Below are 13,954 nucleotides of genomic sequence, written 5' to 3'. Positions count from 1 at the left end.
CGGTGGTCGAAACATTAAACATAGCCCGTCTAAATTCACGCGACCTGCACATTGGATGCTGGTTCCGGTGACTGCTGTTCAGTGGGGCGGAAATTGGATTTGTCCTGTCGGTCGAGACCATAGTGTGGAGAACGATTTCAGGAAATTGTGAACGACGTTATGTTGGTTCTGGCCTCATTTACAACCCAAACACTCCGACAGAAATCTGCATATCAAGCTCGACAAAGCTGTCCGTTAGTTCCCGTGTGGTGCTGTCGGATGAGTAGTGCTAAATCACCAGCCTTCTGACATTCACAGTACCTATGTAGGGCATGGCACTTTTCAAGTCCGAGCGAACAGAAATTCTATTATCGATCGGACTGAACTAGCACGTGATTGGTTCAAGACGACGCTGGCCTACACTTCCTCTTCTTGTCCAATGGATAATGACCTAGTGTAAGGTATGACACAATTTGAAAGTTACTAGGGCATAGATGTAATTTTTGTGAATCAACTTATCAATCTGTACGAACGAGATAAAAAGATGAAAGAATGAATTCCAGGATGGATGAGTAGGTAGATCCTGTTGGCAGTGTTGTATCACGCGCCAGTTTTTCGGGCCATGAGTGGGACCCAGACAAAAGTATCGAAGAGGGTGGGAAGCCAGAATCAGACCATGATTTAAGTGGATAGGTGTGTGAAAAACGGCAAAACGAACCGGAATTTACAGCAATGTGAGGACAGCGGCAGTGTACTCAAGCGAATGAAATCACTTTAAGAGATGTGCACCTGCAAGACCTATACGCTAGAACACAAAATGAACAAGAGCTTTGTGGATAACCGCAAAAACATCACGGTACAAAATAAAGTTAGATGGGTACTGTAAATGCAAACGGCGCTGGGCGGTAGGTCAATTACCTAGACAGAGGGTGGATTAAAACACCTAGTTCTTTAGTTGAAAAAGCTGAAAGCCATGATCCTAAGTACTTGTATACTTAAAGGAGAGAAACAATCAGAGCGGTATGTATGTACAAGATGCTTCACCAAGGAAAAAACCCTAGTGTTTCGCAGCAACTGTAAAAGGTGCCTCTGCCTAAACTGTCTCGGTGATGAACAAGAATAAGCCCAGATAGCAAAGCGAACTGAACTGAAAGGAAGCATAGAAAACGGAAAATAGGATAGAGGGAGGAGAGTGGAGCGATGGGAGAGAGAGAGAGAGAGAGAGAAAGTATAAACTATCCACACTGGAAGGAAAGTTAGAGCATGCGCTCGTAGGCGGTGTAAATCCTGTGGGGTGGAACTTGATTTTGATTTTGAATCAAACCGGTTGATAAGTTGTTGTTATCGGTAAGAGAGGCGGTTTTCTTTTGGAACTGATCTGCACCGTTGTTCGTCATGGGTAATCGTGAGACGCTCTCCATATCCACCATGCCAACCATTTCTCCGGAGGACTGACCAGATACTGAAGTCATGGGAACTGGTTTCCAATCTGCCTGGCCCATTGTACTGCCAAGTTTGGGATTGACGGATGAGAGGAAAGAACGTGTGCTGAAAGTAGTGGGGCCAGTTTGACTGTTGGACCGAATGCTGGATGACGTGAGACCCCCGTTAACCATCCCGGAGTCACCACTAGTGGAATTCGGCTCATAGAATCCCGATGGTGGTGTGATGTTTAGCAGGTCCCCCTCCGATTCACGTAATGGATAGGGATTAGTCCGTTGCACGGGATCTGAATGCGATAAAAAAACCAGTAAAATTGTTGAGTACATGTACCTATCCCCGTTCTCAAAAATGTTCATACTATTCGGTAGCTCGTTCACAGTGGAGAAATGATAACTTCGCCATCTTCGTTATTTGAAGATATGGAAAAGTTCAACATTCAATCATGGAAGACCGCGATAGGCGGTGTGCAAAATTTCGCCGGTACTTCCTGCGTTTGACAAGACCATTTTCCATTCTCCGAACAGTCAACAATTTAGTTACCCGAACAAAACCCCAATAGTTCATCAATTAGTACAAATTCAACATTGAAATGGCCACATGACAGTTTTGAATGATGTGAGCTATGGAGCGCGCACCAATGGCAACTCCTAGCATGCACGATATTATCACATTGGGTATGCGAGACTAGGTACTGGAACTGTTGGTGGCATGAATTCGAATGAGACGTTTCTCTTTTCAGAAGAGCTCTTCTGAAACGATGACTTCTCACTCGGTTCCAAGCCCTTTCCAATTGATTAAAACGTTTATCTCTTTTCTCTCATATTCTCCCGTTACCCTTTCGCATTTGTCACGTGCATTCACTTTCTATGTTTGTGACCATGCTCTTCAAAAATGGATAATAGTTTAGTAATTGGCGGATAATGCTAGTACAACTAGTCACTGTAATATCATCATGACTGGGTCGCCTGATGGATCCCAACAGGCTTTGGTGAGTTTGTCCACCAGCCCTGCCGTTGCTTGGGATTTTCATCACAGACGACAGCACGTCCGGTTTCGCACAAACTGCTTGTGTTATCTGTAATGAACGCCAGCCAATTGTGCGCGATTAACGTAAACTGTCCGTTTGACATTCGGTGGGTGTACTCCGTTCATCGGGCGTCTCAACTCATAAAGTGAATTCCGATTCGGAAAACTACCGCGGCAAAATGCATCCTAATCAGGCACGTTGAATAGGTGTTCACATCAATTATACTTATAGGAACCTTTTAGAAATTCTCATAGTTCACCGAACGACGCGCAGATGCGAATAAAGCCATTTGATGCAAGCAAACAATCAAAATCATCCGTCCCGGGTTCGGATACTTTGCGTCTCCTTTTTTTCATAGCAAACCCAGACATCTTGACCGCACTTTTTGCCATCACTACACAGCGCTGTTTTCTATTCAATGTGCACGTTAGTCAGCTGGAGGTCCCTCCCAATTTCATGCGTTTGTAATGCAGACGGACCTCGAAGCACTTGTTTGACGTGCCTAACACAATAGACATGTCACATTTCTCATGGTTATCGCTCTCAGCAACTTCCGTCTAGTATCGTCATATGCAGCTTACATTGACTGTTTGATCTGGGCGGAAACCGACTCGGGGTTAGTAGCCAGGAAACTTATCAAGCAACTTTCGCTGCAATGAATCAGGCGCCTATTCCAACGACTCTGCAAGCATACTTGCCTTCTTTAACGAGAATGGGAATAGTGACCCTCAATCGACTCAAATATAGTGATGTTGTGTCCATATCTGGAGTACAGATCGTCAAGGACTAACAACGAAAAACGGAAAAACTGCACTGATGATCATGACGTAGCACGCATACCAAACAGAGGTCAACTGTGGTTATCGCTAGGATCAACGAAATGGTCTAATACGTGTTGCACACTTCCCAGCTTGCATGCTTGGTCCGGTCGAATTGGTATATCGGCTAATCGCACTGAAGTATCATTGTGGAACTGGTTCTTCACCCATCTCATCCTCCAAACCTTGCGGCCAATTAAGACGAATAGCGTTATTTTGGCCACTCTCAAAACACTTATCGCAGACGCATTTTTTCTGAAAACTCGTTACCAAAGAGGATATTAACTGACAAGCTATATGACGCTCGTAATTGCATGATCTTAGTGTTCTGAATGATTCTCAGAGTTCCGTTCATGCCATCATTTTTCCCAGAATAGTTTGGATGATCCTCCCACTCCATGATCTACTCTTGGATAGACAGATAGATAGCTTAACGGAAACAGTTCGCGGGACGTGAATTCAGTCCGGCAACGGGTTCTCCAGACCCACCAACTTTCGAGTGCTTCCTTAAGCCGTGCACATTTCCCGGTTTGTAAATAACATCGGTTGGACTCGTCTCTACCAGTTGTCGTGTTATGGCAGGCACCTGTATGATAAGACCACCAGGAATAGTAATCAGGCACTAATGACAGTATCTGCGGGTCACTTTGTCCAAAGAAAATGATCCCATAGTTTTAGTATCAAAAATACCCGTTCGAACTCAGACTTGCTTGGTACCAGAGGACGCATAATGACGTGACCTCAATCTGGCCTGATATCCAAAAGTGCAAACTTCGTTATCCATAAACAAACTGGTTTGGGTTAGCAGGTTAAAAAAAACCGTCTGTGTGGTCTGGAAATCAGCGCACAAAACCCATCAAGTTTTCGGTTTCTCCCACTACGATTGTTGCAGCTGAAACGGATAAACAAATATTTGAATTCAGCGTTCCTGCACGGAATAGTAGTGCCTATTACTTGATGTTACGCTACGGAGCAGTTTTGAGTAGTCTCATTTCGAATTCCTGATCTACTCTGCTTTGCTGTCTGTCATCTAACTTGTCACTGTCTCCGGGACGTGTCTTATCGTTATCGACTGGTTGCCGACACTCATCGGCAATTGTGTTGAACCAACACCTATTGCCATACAACATCACCTTATACGTGTGGTCCAGTGGTACAACACGATTAACCTTGAGTGCCTGACGGGGAGGCAACAATTCTTCCATCGGTCGTCACCTCGTTAATTCACAAGCACGTCGATTTTGTCATCCATCTAACCAGAACGGTGGATAGGATCGTCGACCTTGTTCCAGGTGCGGAGCCGTCCATTCGATTTGGAGAACAGTTGATGTCGCTCGTCCGATTTCCAGTGGTTATTTAGCTGAACTTCGATCCCGGACTCGTTAGAACGTGGACAGAACACCTCGTTTCCATGATCTCACTGAAAACCTTTGCAGCCAGACAATCTATTGATATTCGGGATTTGGGATTTGCGCAGCAAACATTCCCAACTAACCGCATTGAAATAGTAATGCTTAAGATCCATGCAGTTTGAAAGTTTGGGTGGCTTTTCAGGGTAGACCGCTTATTTGAGAATTTGACTATACGGTCCAGTAGAATGACGTGTGATGACACATTTGGGAGTGAAATTGTTAAATAAAGTTATCCGATGGGATTGAGGCATGCAAAAGCCGTCACATCCGACAAGCTGGTAGTACCTTTGAGATGCCCGAGTGTATCGAATGATTGCACTCAGGGCCTCAATGTTCCTCAAAATCCCCAAGTTCTTCGTGAATGTCAGTGAAAGACACTTCGGGTATGCAAACGAAAGCTAGCTGCATACTATCATGCAATTTGTCTGAAGCTTAAAAAGGTTTTACTCATTTGACCATGAGAGTCGACCCGCTGGGAGGACGATACCGCAGTCTGGATAAACTTCTGTCTCACACGACAGTATGATTGAGTACAATCGAAAAAGTTTAGAGCTCGCGGTAATGACGAATCTAGGACGCGGTGCCACCACAGTATCCGTTATGTGGTATGATCAGGTTCCGTCAAAACCGATGCCATTGGCAAACGTAATCTTTAATCCAAATTGAAGGACTTACCAGAGGCATAAGAGTTGAACGTACTGCAAGTTCCTGCCAGCTGATGATTCTCAGAAGTCCCATGAAACTGGTCCAGTGGAAAGAATGAAGAAGTGTGTTCCACCTCGTCCTCTTCTACCACAGGTCCCGGTGATCCGGCGCTGAGGTTCAATGATTGTCCGTAATAGACGCGGTCGGAAGACTTGCGATTTGTCAACTGTGTTGGAGATTGTGTCATCGACGGGCTGATCCCCCCTGTACGTCCACCACCACCACCAGCCATATCTGAATAGTTGTACACTGTTGGAGGTGGCTGATAATAACCGACAGAGTCCAGTTGACCATTATTCACATTATTAATCAGCACTGGCTGTACAGCTGTAGATGAGCTGATGCAATTATTGTTGTTTGTATTGGAGCAGCTACCGATGTAGCCGTGTCCTATGACCAGTCCGGATCTTGGGTGACTGGTTCCGATGACTTTGGAGCAAGTGTTCGAAACAGGATGTCCAGAAACAGTGGATCCATCGCTCGTGCTGCGACAAATCACATCCTGTGATAGCCGCCGTCGGTTAGAATGCGCTGGGAGACGGGGATTGTTCGGTTGGCCCCATGTGCTACCTCCGTTAGACGTGTCCAAACCTCCGGGACCTATGGTCATTGTCCTTACTGGGCCGACGAGGCAGTTGGTAGTGGGTGCCATCAAGGAAGTTTTCTCAGGAGCGCTTGCCAAAGATACGTATATCGGTGATCCCAGTTTTGTCCCCCCATTTGAACCCCATCGGCTTGAAGTCATTGTTCCACCAGAGTATAATGCAGCACCAAATCCACTGCCACTACGTATTGATCCGTTGCCCTGAGGAGTCATTGGGCTTGTGAATAGCTGGGCGTTCTGTGAGTCTAGCGGCCCAAAAACAGCTGCATCATTCACCGTTTGTCGAACCACTTCAATGGGACAACGGCATCCAAAACGGCAGGTACCACGACAGCGGCGTCTGGCGTACAACCGACGTATTCGACAAATATAGAGCCATGATATGAGGAGGAGGATCAAAAGAAGAAAACAGAGACAAGAGAGTGAGACAGTAGCCAGGAACCAGCTTTTCGCCTCTGTTCCGTTCAACAGGGCATCCCAAAACGGCTCTCCCGAACTATCTGCTCGTTTAGATTCCAGACCTGAGACTCCGCTAATATCTTTCACCTGAGTTGGTTTGGCCTCGTTTGATTCCGAATCCGCAGCAATCTGGGATTGCTGGGCTGGAGACAGAAGCACTGCACTCTGCGTTGTAACAAGGACAGGAGTTGTAGTGGTCTCCGGACACTTGATAGACTCCACGCACAACACGTGTGTACTTTGTTGCGTCGCTTCGATAAGCACAGCGGGTTCGTTTCGTCTCGAATCCAAGTACATGAAGCTTGCTCGAAGTGAGAAGCGGTTGAACAGGTCTGCCAGCGGAAATTCCAGGGTTCGATTGAACTGTCTGCTTTCGATAAGCTGAATATGACCGAAAACGAGAAAAATGACCGTGGTGAGCGCATAATTTACTACCACCAGCTACAAAGAGGAATAGTCAAAGTGACATTTAGGATGTACACCGACGCGTCTGAAAAACAGTCTGTTATAATTAAGACAGCCGGTACTTTCACCTTCATTTCTGCTCTTCGTGGAGAAGAGTCACAAAAGGGAAGGTATCAACCACCATCTTGAAGTAACTCCTGTGACAACTGGCAAACCGACTGCAGGGGCGCGATCTGAAGGTCACAAAATGCTAATGGATCGAAGTCTAATCGCACAAACACAAACGCAGCCACAGCAAGTGTTCAAAATGGTACGAGAAGTGCACAGCTAACAGCAACGTGGCAGCTGGGTGTGATACATCCGTGCTCATAACCCTTGTCACCAATACGACCATGTGTACCGGTGGGATGAATCATCATCAGGGGCATGCGGACGACCAGACTGTTTAACCTACACATATGCTGCAGTGCTCTTGAGTATCTGCCGAGGGTCCGGTAGTGAACTGAAGTATTACCCTCGAACATCAGAATCGAAAAACCTTCGCTACGCTGGCCACCTGTCACGTTGGAGAATCACTTCATCAACCACAGTGACTATTCTCGACTGTATGTGACATAAATTGGCCGATACGGATTCATTGTACATGCATTGTACGTGAAGCCAATCTATGCTGAAAGGCCAGGAATTGTGCGGCTGCTTTGTCCCTACTGGCAACCAGCTGTAGTGCACATCTCACGAAACTCAAAAGAGTTCCGGATCCGCGATCCCCCGGTCACTTAAACGGGCGGCTGATCAGGAGTGTGATTAACTCACACTTGGACGAGATACAGCACCATTCGTCCCTCAATCACATCACGCGTTGATTGGCTAGTACCGCCCCTGATACTACCAACAAGCTCCATTTTGCTACTTCATTAGGATAGAAAGTGTTGATGAAAAACCTTATCTTGCGATCCTTGCCCAAGTTTGGTGAGGTGGCGAAAATGCTCACTTAGCCCTTTTTACATTGAGAAACCCCGGGTCTCTCGATGGAAAAATTGGGAGGTATACTAAAGTGTCTCGATAAAATACAGTGAATGGATGTGAGGTGAGTGTGCCTTGAAAGGAGTGTAATTCCTCGGGTTCCATGTCAGTTTGAGCAATCCTCGGGACAACTTAATTTGACACCGAGCCATCTTGAAGTTTTTATCGAAACATTTTAAAGTCCTGAATTAGTCTTCAGCTAAAAAAGAACCAGATAGCGGTATACGGTCAAAACAGTAAGGGTTTCTAGAAAAAAATCAACACCAGATTGTCACTGCTTGTTCTGCACAACCGCTAAACCATTACTCAACAGTCTAACGCTTGACCAACAAGTATCAGTGCTTGTCACAAGGGTTACGGAGGTCTTGTGGTGATGTAGTCCAGTCTTCTCGAGAGTGTAAGGATGAAGCGACCGTGCAGTGCTCGTGAGCCTCTTGATGTGCACGACAGATCAGTCACAAACGCTTCGTGACTAAGCTCGCCGAAAAAACAGACATTTGCGAACAGTAAGTAGCCAACAGTTCACAGCATTGTCATTAACCCCCTTACTTACATATCAGGTAACTTTGTCCCTGGTAGGTTTTTGGTTGAATCGAGGAGAACGTGTAATAAGAAACGCCGAACTCAGAAAACGACCAGTACAAATGATCAATGAACCCAACCCCATCATAGGTGTGCACATCAGTTTTCTCTACTCTGCTTTCCCTACTTTGTGCTCTCACCAACCGAATTTCTGAGACCGACGGCGTTCCAAACGCCAGTCTGCGTTTGACGACAAAAACACTCATGCAAGCGGTGATAAGCCTCCTACCAATTAGCGCTTGGCGGACGGAAGCTGGGTAGTAAACAACTTTGACAACAAAAACACCGACGCGAGTGAATAATTGCGATAAGGCACGGAATTATGCGTGAGTCGTGGAATGTGAAGAGTCTTAGCGCTTAGCATCAAACCAGGTGTAACTTGATGGTGAGCAGGATGAAAAAAATATACGCTGAGTCGGGCTGGATTGCAACCACAAGTGGAATCAAGCTAACCAAGCAAACCATTCGCGTGGTGGGCATGGTAACCTATTGCATTCTGAAGTGAGACGCAGTGAGATGCTGTTGAGTCTGGATCATCACAATCATCGAGAGTAACACCAGATGAGAGCATCTGCGCTTCACCGCCATACAAGCATGTCTATTTATTTGAATAAGGCTTTGTAATGGAAAAGAAGAAAAAAATCAGTCAGGGTGGAGACCTTGGGTTAGTCTAACACAAACACCCTACACTTCCAACACCCAGTCAGACAACAGGGACAGAAAATGACAACCTGAACACCTATGGGATCGGTTAGCCGCCATAGTGTCTGGTGACTGATTTGGATGCTATCGAGACGTTTCCACGTGATCTGTTGTCGATTACCACACGAGTGAGATGTGAAACGAAAACCAAAAGATTACAAGTTTGCCCATACAAACATGCAAACTTGTGAAAAACTATTTCTGTACTTATCCTGATGTCAATGCATGAATAACCAGTTTTCGCCATAATCAGTGGACTGCAGTCCGAGCAATTTAGCTTCCCTGAAAGTGAGTCAACGTACCACAGTAGTACGGATCAGATGTCTTCCACCAGACTCTGAAAGTACCGATCATCAAACGATGAAAATTCCTTAAAGCACTTGGTTCACAACGGCCAGAGCCTTGATCCACATAGCAATAAGGACTATAAAGCGTGTTTTTGACTACAATGCTCCCCTCTACTGAGCTTCGGAATAACAATTCGGTCGCCTTGGAGGCGGTCCTGCTGGGTAATTAGCTTTCAAACAGCAAAATTGACTGATGCGAATGGATCACAAAACTGCCGAATGTATTCATCCTCTACGCCCAGAGTACTAGAGTGGTATCCTAATTCTTCGAATGCTAAAAACTGTCAAAGCAAGTTCCCGCCGCGATGAAAAGACGTATGCATCGTCTTGGGCACGCCTGACGATCATCACATGCGACTGAACTGACCGAACTTGGAAACCATCGGGTTGACGCAGGCACATCATCTGAGACAGACCATGCAAGAACGCACCGAGGGCGACATTCGGAACAAGCACCCTATGGTAGTAGGGCAACTGTAGTACAACCGAATTCGGTTGGATATAAGGGGGGAAACTGCTTGATGCAACTTAGCGTCTATCGTTCTGTCTGCAAGCCCAAATCCTAAGCATGGCGATTTGTTATTTACAGTTCGAGGAATAATAAACTCTGGACTGTCCTTTATTACTAAGTAAAAGGAAGTCGGTCACATTATGGATTCGCAGCTGAGATTTCGTCCTGTAAGTGGAGCCAATCTATACTGAAAAGCCGAGAAACACTATACTACTGTTTCATCCTTATGGGCAATCATCAGCAGTGTGCATCTCACGAAACTCCATAAGATATCGAACCTGTGACTCGCGGACTAAGGAAGTGGAACTTGCACATTAATGAAAACTTCACTGGAGGTCCACCACTCAAGACGGGTGGGAATTGAATGCAACGGACTTCGCCTGAGTGCGAGTACAATCGCTCACGCAAAACCATGCGCGAAGTAGTTATGGGAAATCACTAGTCGATATGCAAAGCATCAGGGGTGTGTGACAATCGCCAGTCGCCGCTGGATAATTAGGAAAACTTCTCAGAAGCCCCACCGAACAAATCGGGAGCTCTGCGTTACATCGGTCCCCGTATCTGGAGCACCGCAGCACATACTTATTCACTGACGTGTTATGGCATTTAGACACTTGTATCGAGTACTGGTATATTCCTGTCGATGACGACAGTAACGACGAGATCGGTAGGTCCTGACTTGGGAGAATCAGTAGCCAGTATCAGCATTTGGATATACAGCATCTGTCAGGTTCAGGCTCATCAAGTGAACAGAGCGGGATCGATTATGTGGCGCCTCTATTAGCAGCTTCCGCAAAAACACGTGAGAAGCACGTGCGTATGTCACATGCGAAAGTGAACTAACCTCCTGAGACCCGCTGTGACTGAACACCTAACTGATCACAAGCAATACAAATTTTGACGACCTGTTCGTAGGGCTTGAGTCCAGAAGCTGATTCAGTTCAGTTGGGATAGTGATAAGTCAAAGATCAAGTCCAACATGATCCGAACTCGAACGGAGTTGTTGTAATGAAGAGGCATATGAGTATTTAGAAAATCCACTAGTTGGGTGAGGATAACCATGCCCCAAGAGCTGTGTTCCAGGATGCAAGGTTTGAGGCCAGGCAAAAGAAGGCAACACAGTGGTTCAGTGCGCTCTCTCACTTTCTTCCTCACCTACTACAAGGATTGTGGAAAACCTAGCGGATCTTTCGTGGTAGGAGATATAGTTCAGAGGAACAGCTAACACACAGCAGATCCTTGTAGAAGGATCATTAGATAGACGAAGCGTCCTTAGACAACCGGACTACTACATGGCAAAAAGCCAGACTGTCTGACTCTGGGTCGTAACACTTAAGAACTCTTTGCAAGACAGAGCAGAAGTTGGGTCAATAAACTAAAAGCATCGGTCGATAGACCAGACGATTGTTCGTAGCACGCATGCACTGCATGTCAGTTTTACTCAGCTTCTACTCTAACCTCGTCGATAATCGATCTGTTTTCACTCAGTCCGCGTTCAGTTCATTGAGTGCTGACTAACAACCGTCTGAACAAAGGCAAACGACAATGACGACGGCAGGTAAGATAGTTCTGATTTTTGGAGGGCTGGAAAAATTCATTATCCGGTCAAGGGTGTCAATAACTTGAGTATAAACAACAGCCCACCTGTTGCAGTGTCATTCGGAAGACGTTGGCATTGTTTCGTGAACGAGCCAGGGTACGTGAAGTTATGATACTGTGAATTTCTTCGGAGAAGACCTGGCTAGTCTACTCGACCGATGTGACTCATCTCGTGAAAATGCAGATTTATCCGAGCTTGTGTGGTCTAACTTTGGTAGTAAATTATACACTCAGGCAAGAATGTGCAGAATTGATGCCTCTATCCACCTCACTTCCGCAGTCATCAACCACACAGAAACTTCTGAAGTAGTGCACGCCATGTCTGCGCCGAAAGCTTTTTGGTACTGTGACAGATGCATGTGGCTTGTGTGTGAACGCATCTGTGTGGTGGGGAAAAACAGGGAGCTGCTACGAAACTGGGATGTGGGGTGAGTTAGAAAAACAACGCATTTTCGTGCAATGACGGTTAAGGATAACATGGAAACAACAAGGGTCTCATCCCAAAAACACGTGTATGTGGTCCATTTGACGGAGTGTAAAGACAGCTGACGAGCAGACAAGTTGGAAGCACAGAATTGACGGACTACCTCTTTTTGGCAAGCCTCAGTCTCCCCAAGTCACCAGTTGTTGCCAAGCCGAAACAGTGTTGTTGTTTTTATCGAAGATGCGCCACCAATGTGTATTGTCTTCTACTCAATGGCAAACGCCCGTCTGTCATTCTTGGTTGCTATTCAATTGATGAACTCAATACATACATGATTTCCATAGCTGCACTTCCATAGAACGTGTCTGATGGCCCAGTAATTTAATACAGAAGCCTTTGGATGAATAGATAAAGTATCTGTGACGGGTACCTCCACCATTTTCGACAACATTCAACACCGGCACTAGTGTGCCCTCCATCCAGACGAACACTAAAGCTCCTCAGTTGTTCCCCAGTTACATCGTTTTCAATTATTTTTTATCTGAAGCCGTATACCTGTGTTATCATGAATTTGTATAAAATCTAACTTGAAACACATCGAATTTCACCCCAATCCGTTTTACGGCTTGTGCGTTGAGTGAAAAAGCCTTAGTGTAATATTACGTAGGTCTTGGATGAACTCCGGGGACCCAGCACCATACCAGTGTAAGGAGAACTGCTTGACCAGGCCGACGCTTCACTACATTCTACAGACCAACTTTCACTGTATGCACCTAAACTCCCTATCAATGTCAAGAAGCACCCGAGGTTCGATTATACCAATGCACACTCAGTCTGCAAACCAGTGGATCAGGTTTCTTCCCATTCGAGCAATCATCGGAGCTACACTCATCTAACTGACACCACTGGTGAACGACTCACCTTTGTACCGAACAAATCGGATAGGTACGGCATCCGGTTCACGGTACCAGTCGGCACGCAGTCGGATTGTATGTACAATACGTTCCCTATCTTGATGCCTAAATGTGGCCGTTTCTTCGGTAAGGCACGTAAAACTCGAATGACTTGACTACTTATAAAGGCTGCAGCGCTACTACAGATAACCATTTTACCAGTTTTAGACTGACATGTGCCGCCTTAAAACAGAAAAAACGAATAGTGCGCGAGTTAGTGTTATCAACTAGACTGTCTCCAAAAAAACTGTCATATGGCTCAATGCCTTCGGTGCTCCAAACTAATTTTGGGGGTTTCACTTTTAGACAGATGTAACGAGCTTTAAAACCAGTATAATGATGTTCAATTCGTCCACTATTCTGTAGTAAATTATATTACCAGTCGACATATACGCTCATTTGCATATCAGTTTAGATTCCACGGGATACTCGAAGAGTTTTCAGTGAACCTAGGAGTAATATGCTACGTCCTGAATAAAAGTTTGTATGGACGAGTCAGTTGCGTTTTTGTCCCAACACTTTCCCTTCGAGAGCCAAAAAGCTAGTTTAGATAGTAGATATAGGGGAGTGTAAGCACTGCAAAAAACCGTGTTGATGTTCATCTCAATGCTCTGGAAAACGACTCCCTTCACTAGCAAAATACACTCATTTGCAGACAAATTTGGTTTTGCGGGAAACTCACCTGGATGCCAGCTGAGGCTCTCCTTTGTGATGATTTAGCTGGGTTCCCGGTGAGTTTCCCGCAAACCTAATTTGCTTGAAAATGAGTGTATTCCGTTAATTCCGTGCAATTTGGCTTCAAGTAGAAGATAAGGTTGACGGAAACTCGGGGGCTGTGCCCACCTGGTGAGCCCCAAAAAGGGCGAAACCAGTCGTGGGTAGTTGAAGAAGTTTCAGCAACCTTATAAGTAGTGTATTACGTCTATACAGACTTCTTTCACTGTTCAGGTGACCAACTGAG

The 13,954-nt window shown here is 45.6% G+C and overlaps 1 protein-coding gene across 1 annotated transcript in view; it reads right to left on the bottom strand.

Annotated features, from left to right (window-relative positions):
* Positions 1-468: 468 nt before the first annotated feature.
* T265_08912 (hypothetical protein) overlaps positions 469-13,954 on the bottom strand; it is a gene marked incomplete at both ends in the record, with an annotated part of 43,622 nt that continues 30,136 nt past the window's right edge. Inside the window, 2 exons of the mRNA XM_009174843.1 lie at positions 469-1,708; positions 5,355-6,828. Coding sequence (XP_009173107.1) covers positions 1,236-1,708; positions 5,355-6,828 — 1,947 coding nt within the window. The remainder of the gene's footprint in view (positions 1,709-5,354; positions 6,829-13,954) is intronic.

This window comes from Opisthorchis viverrini (assembly GCF_000715545.1).
Source record: "Opisthorchis viverrini unplaced genomic scaffold opera_v5_247, whole genome shotgun sequence".
Classification (NCBI taxonomy): domain Eukaryota; kingdom Metazoa; phylum Platyhelminthes; class Trematoda; order Opisthorchiida; family Opisthorchiidae; genus Opisthorchis; species Opisthorchis viverrini.
Note: the sequence above shows the minus strand (reverse complement) of the source record. Positions and strands in the feature narration are given on the sequence as shown.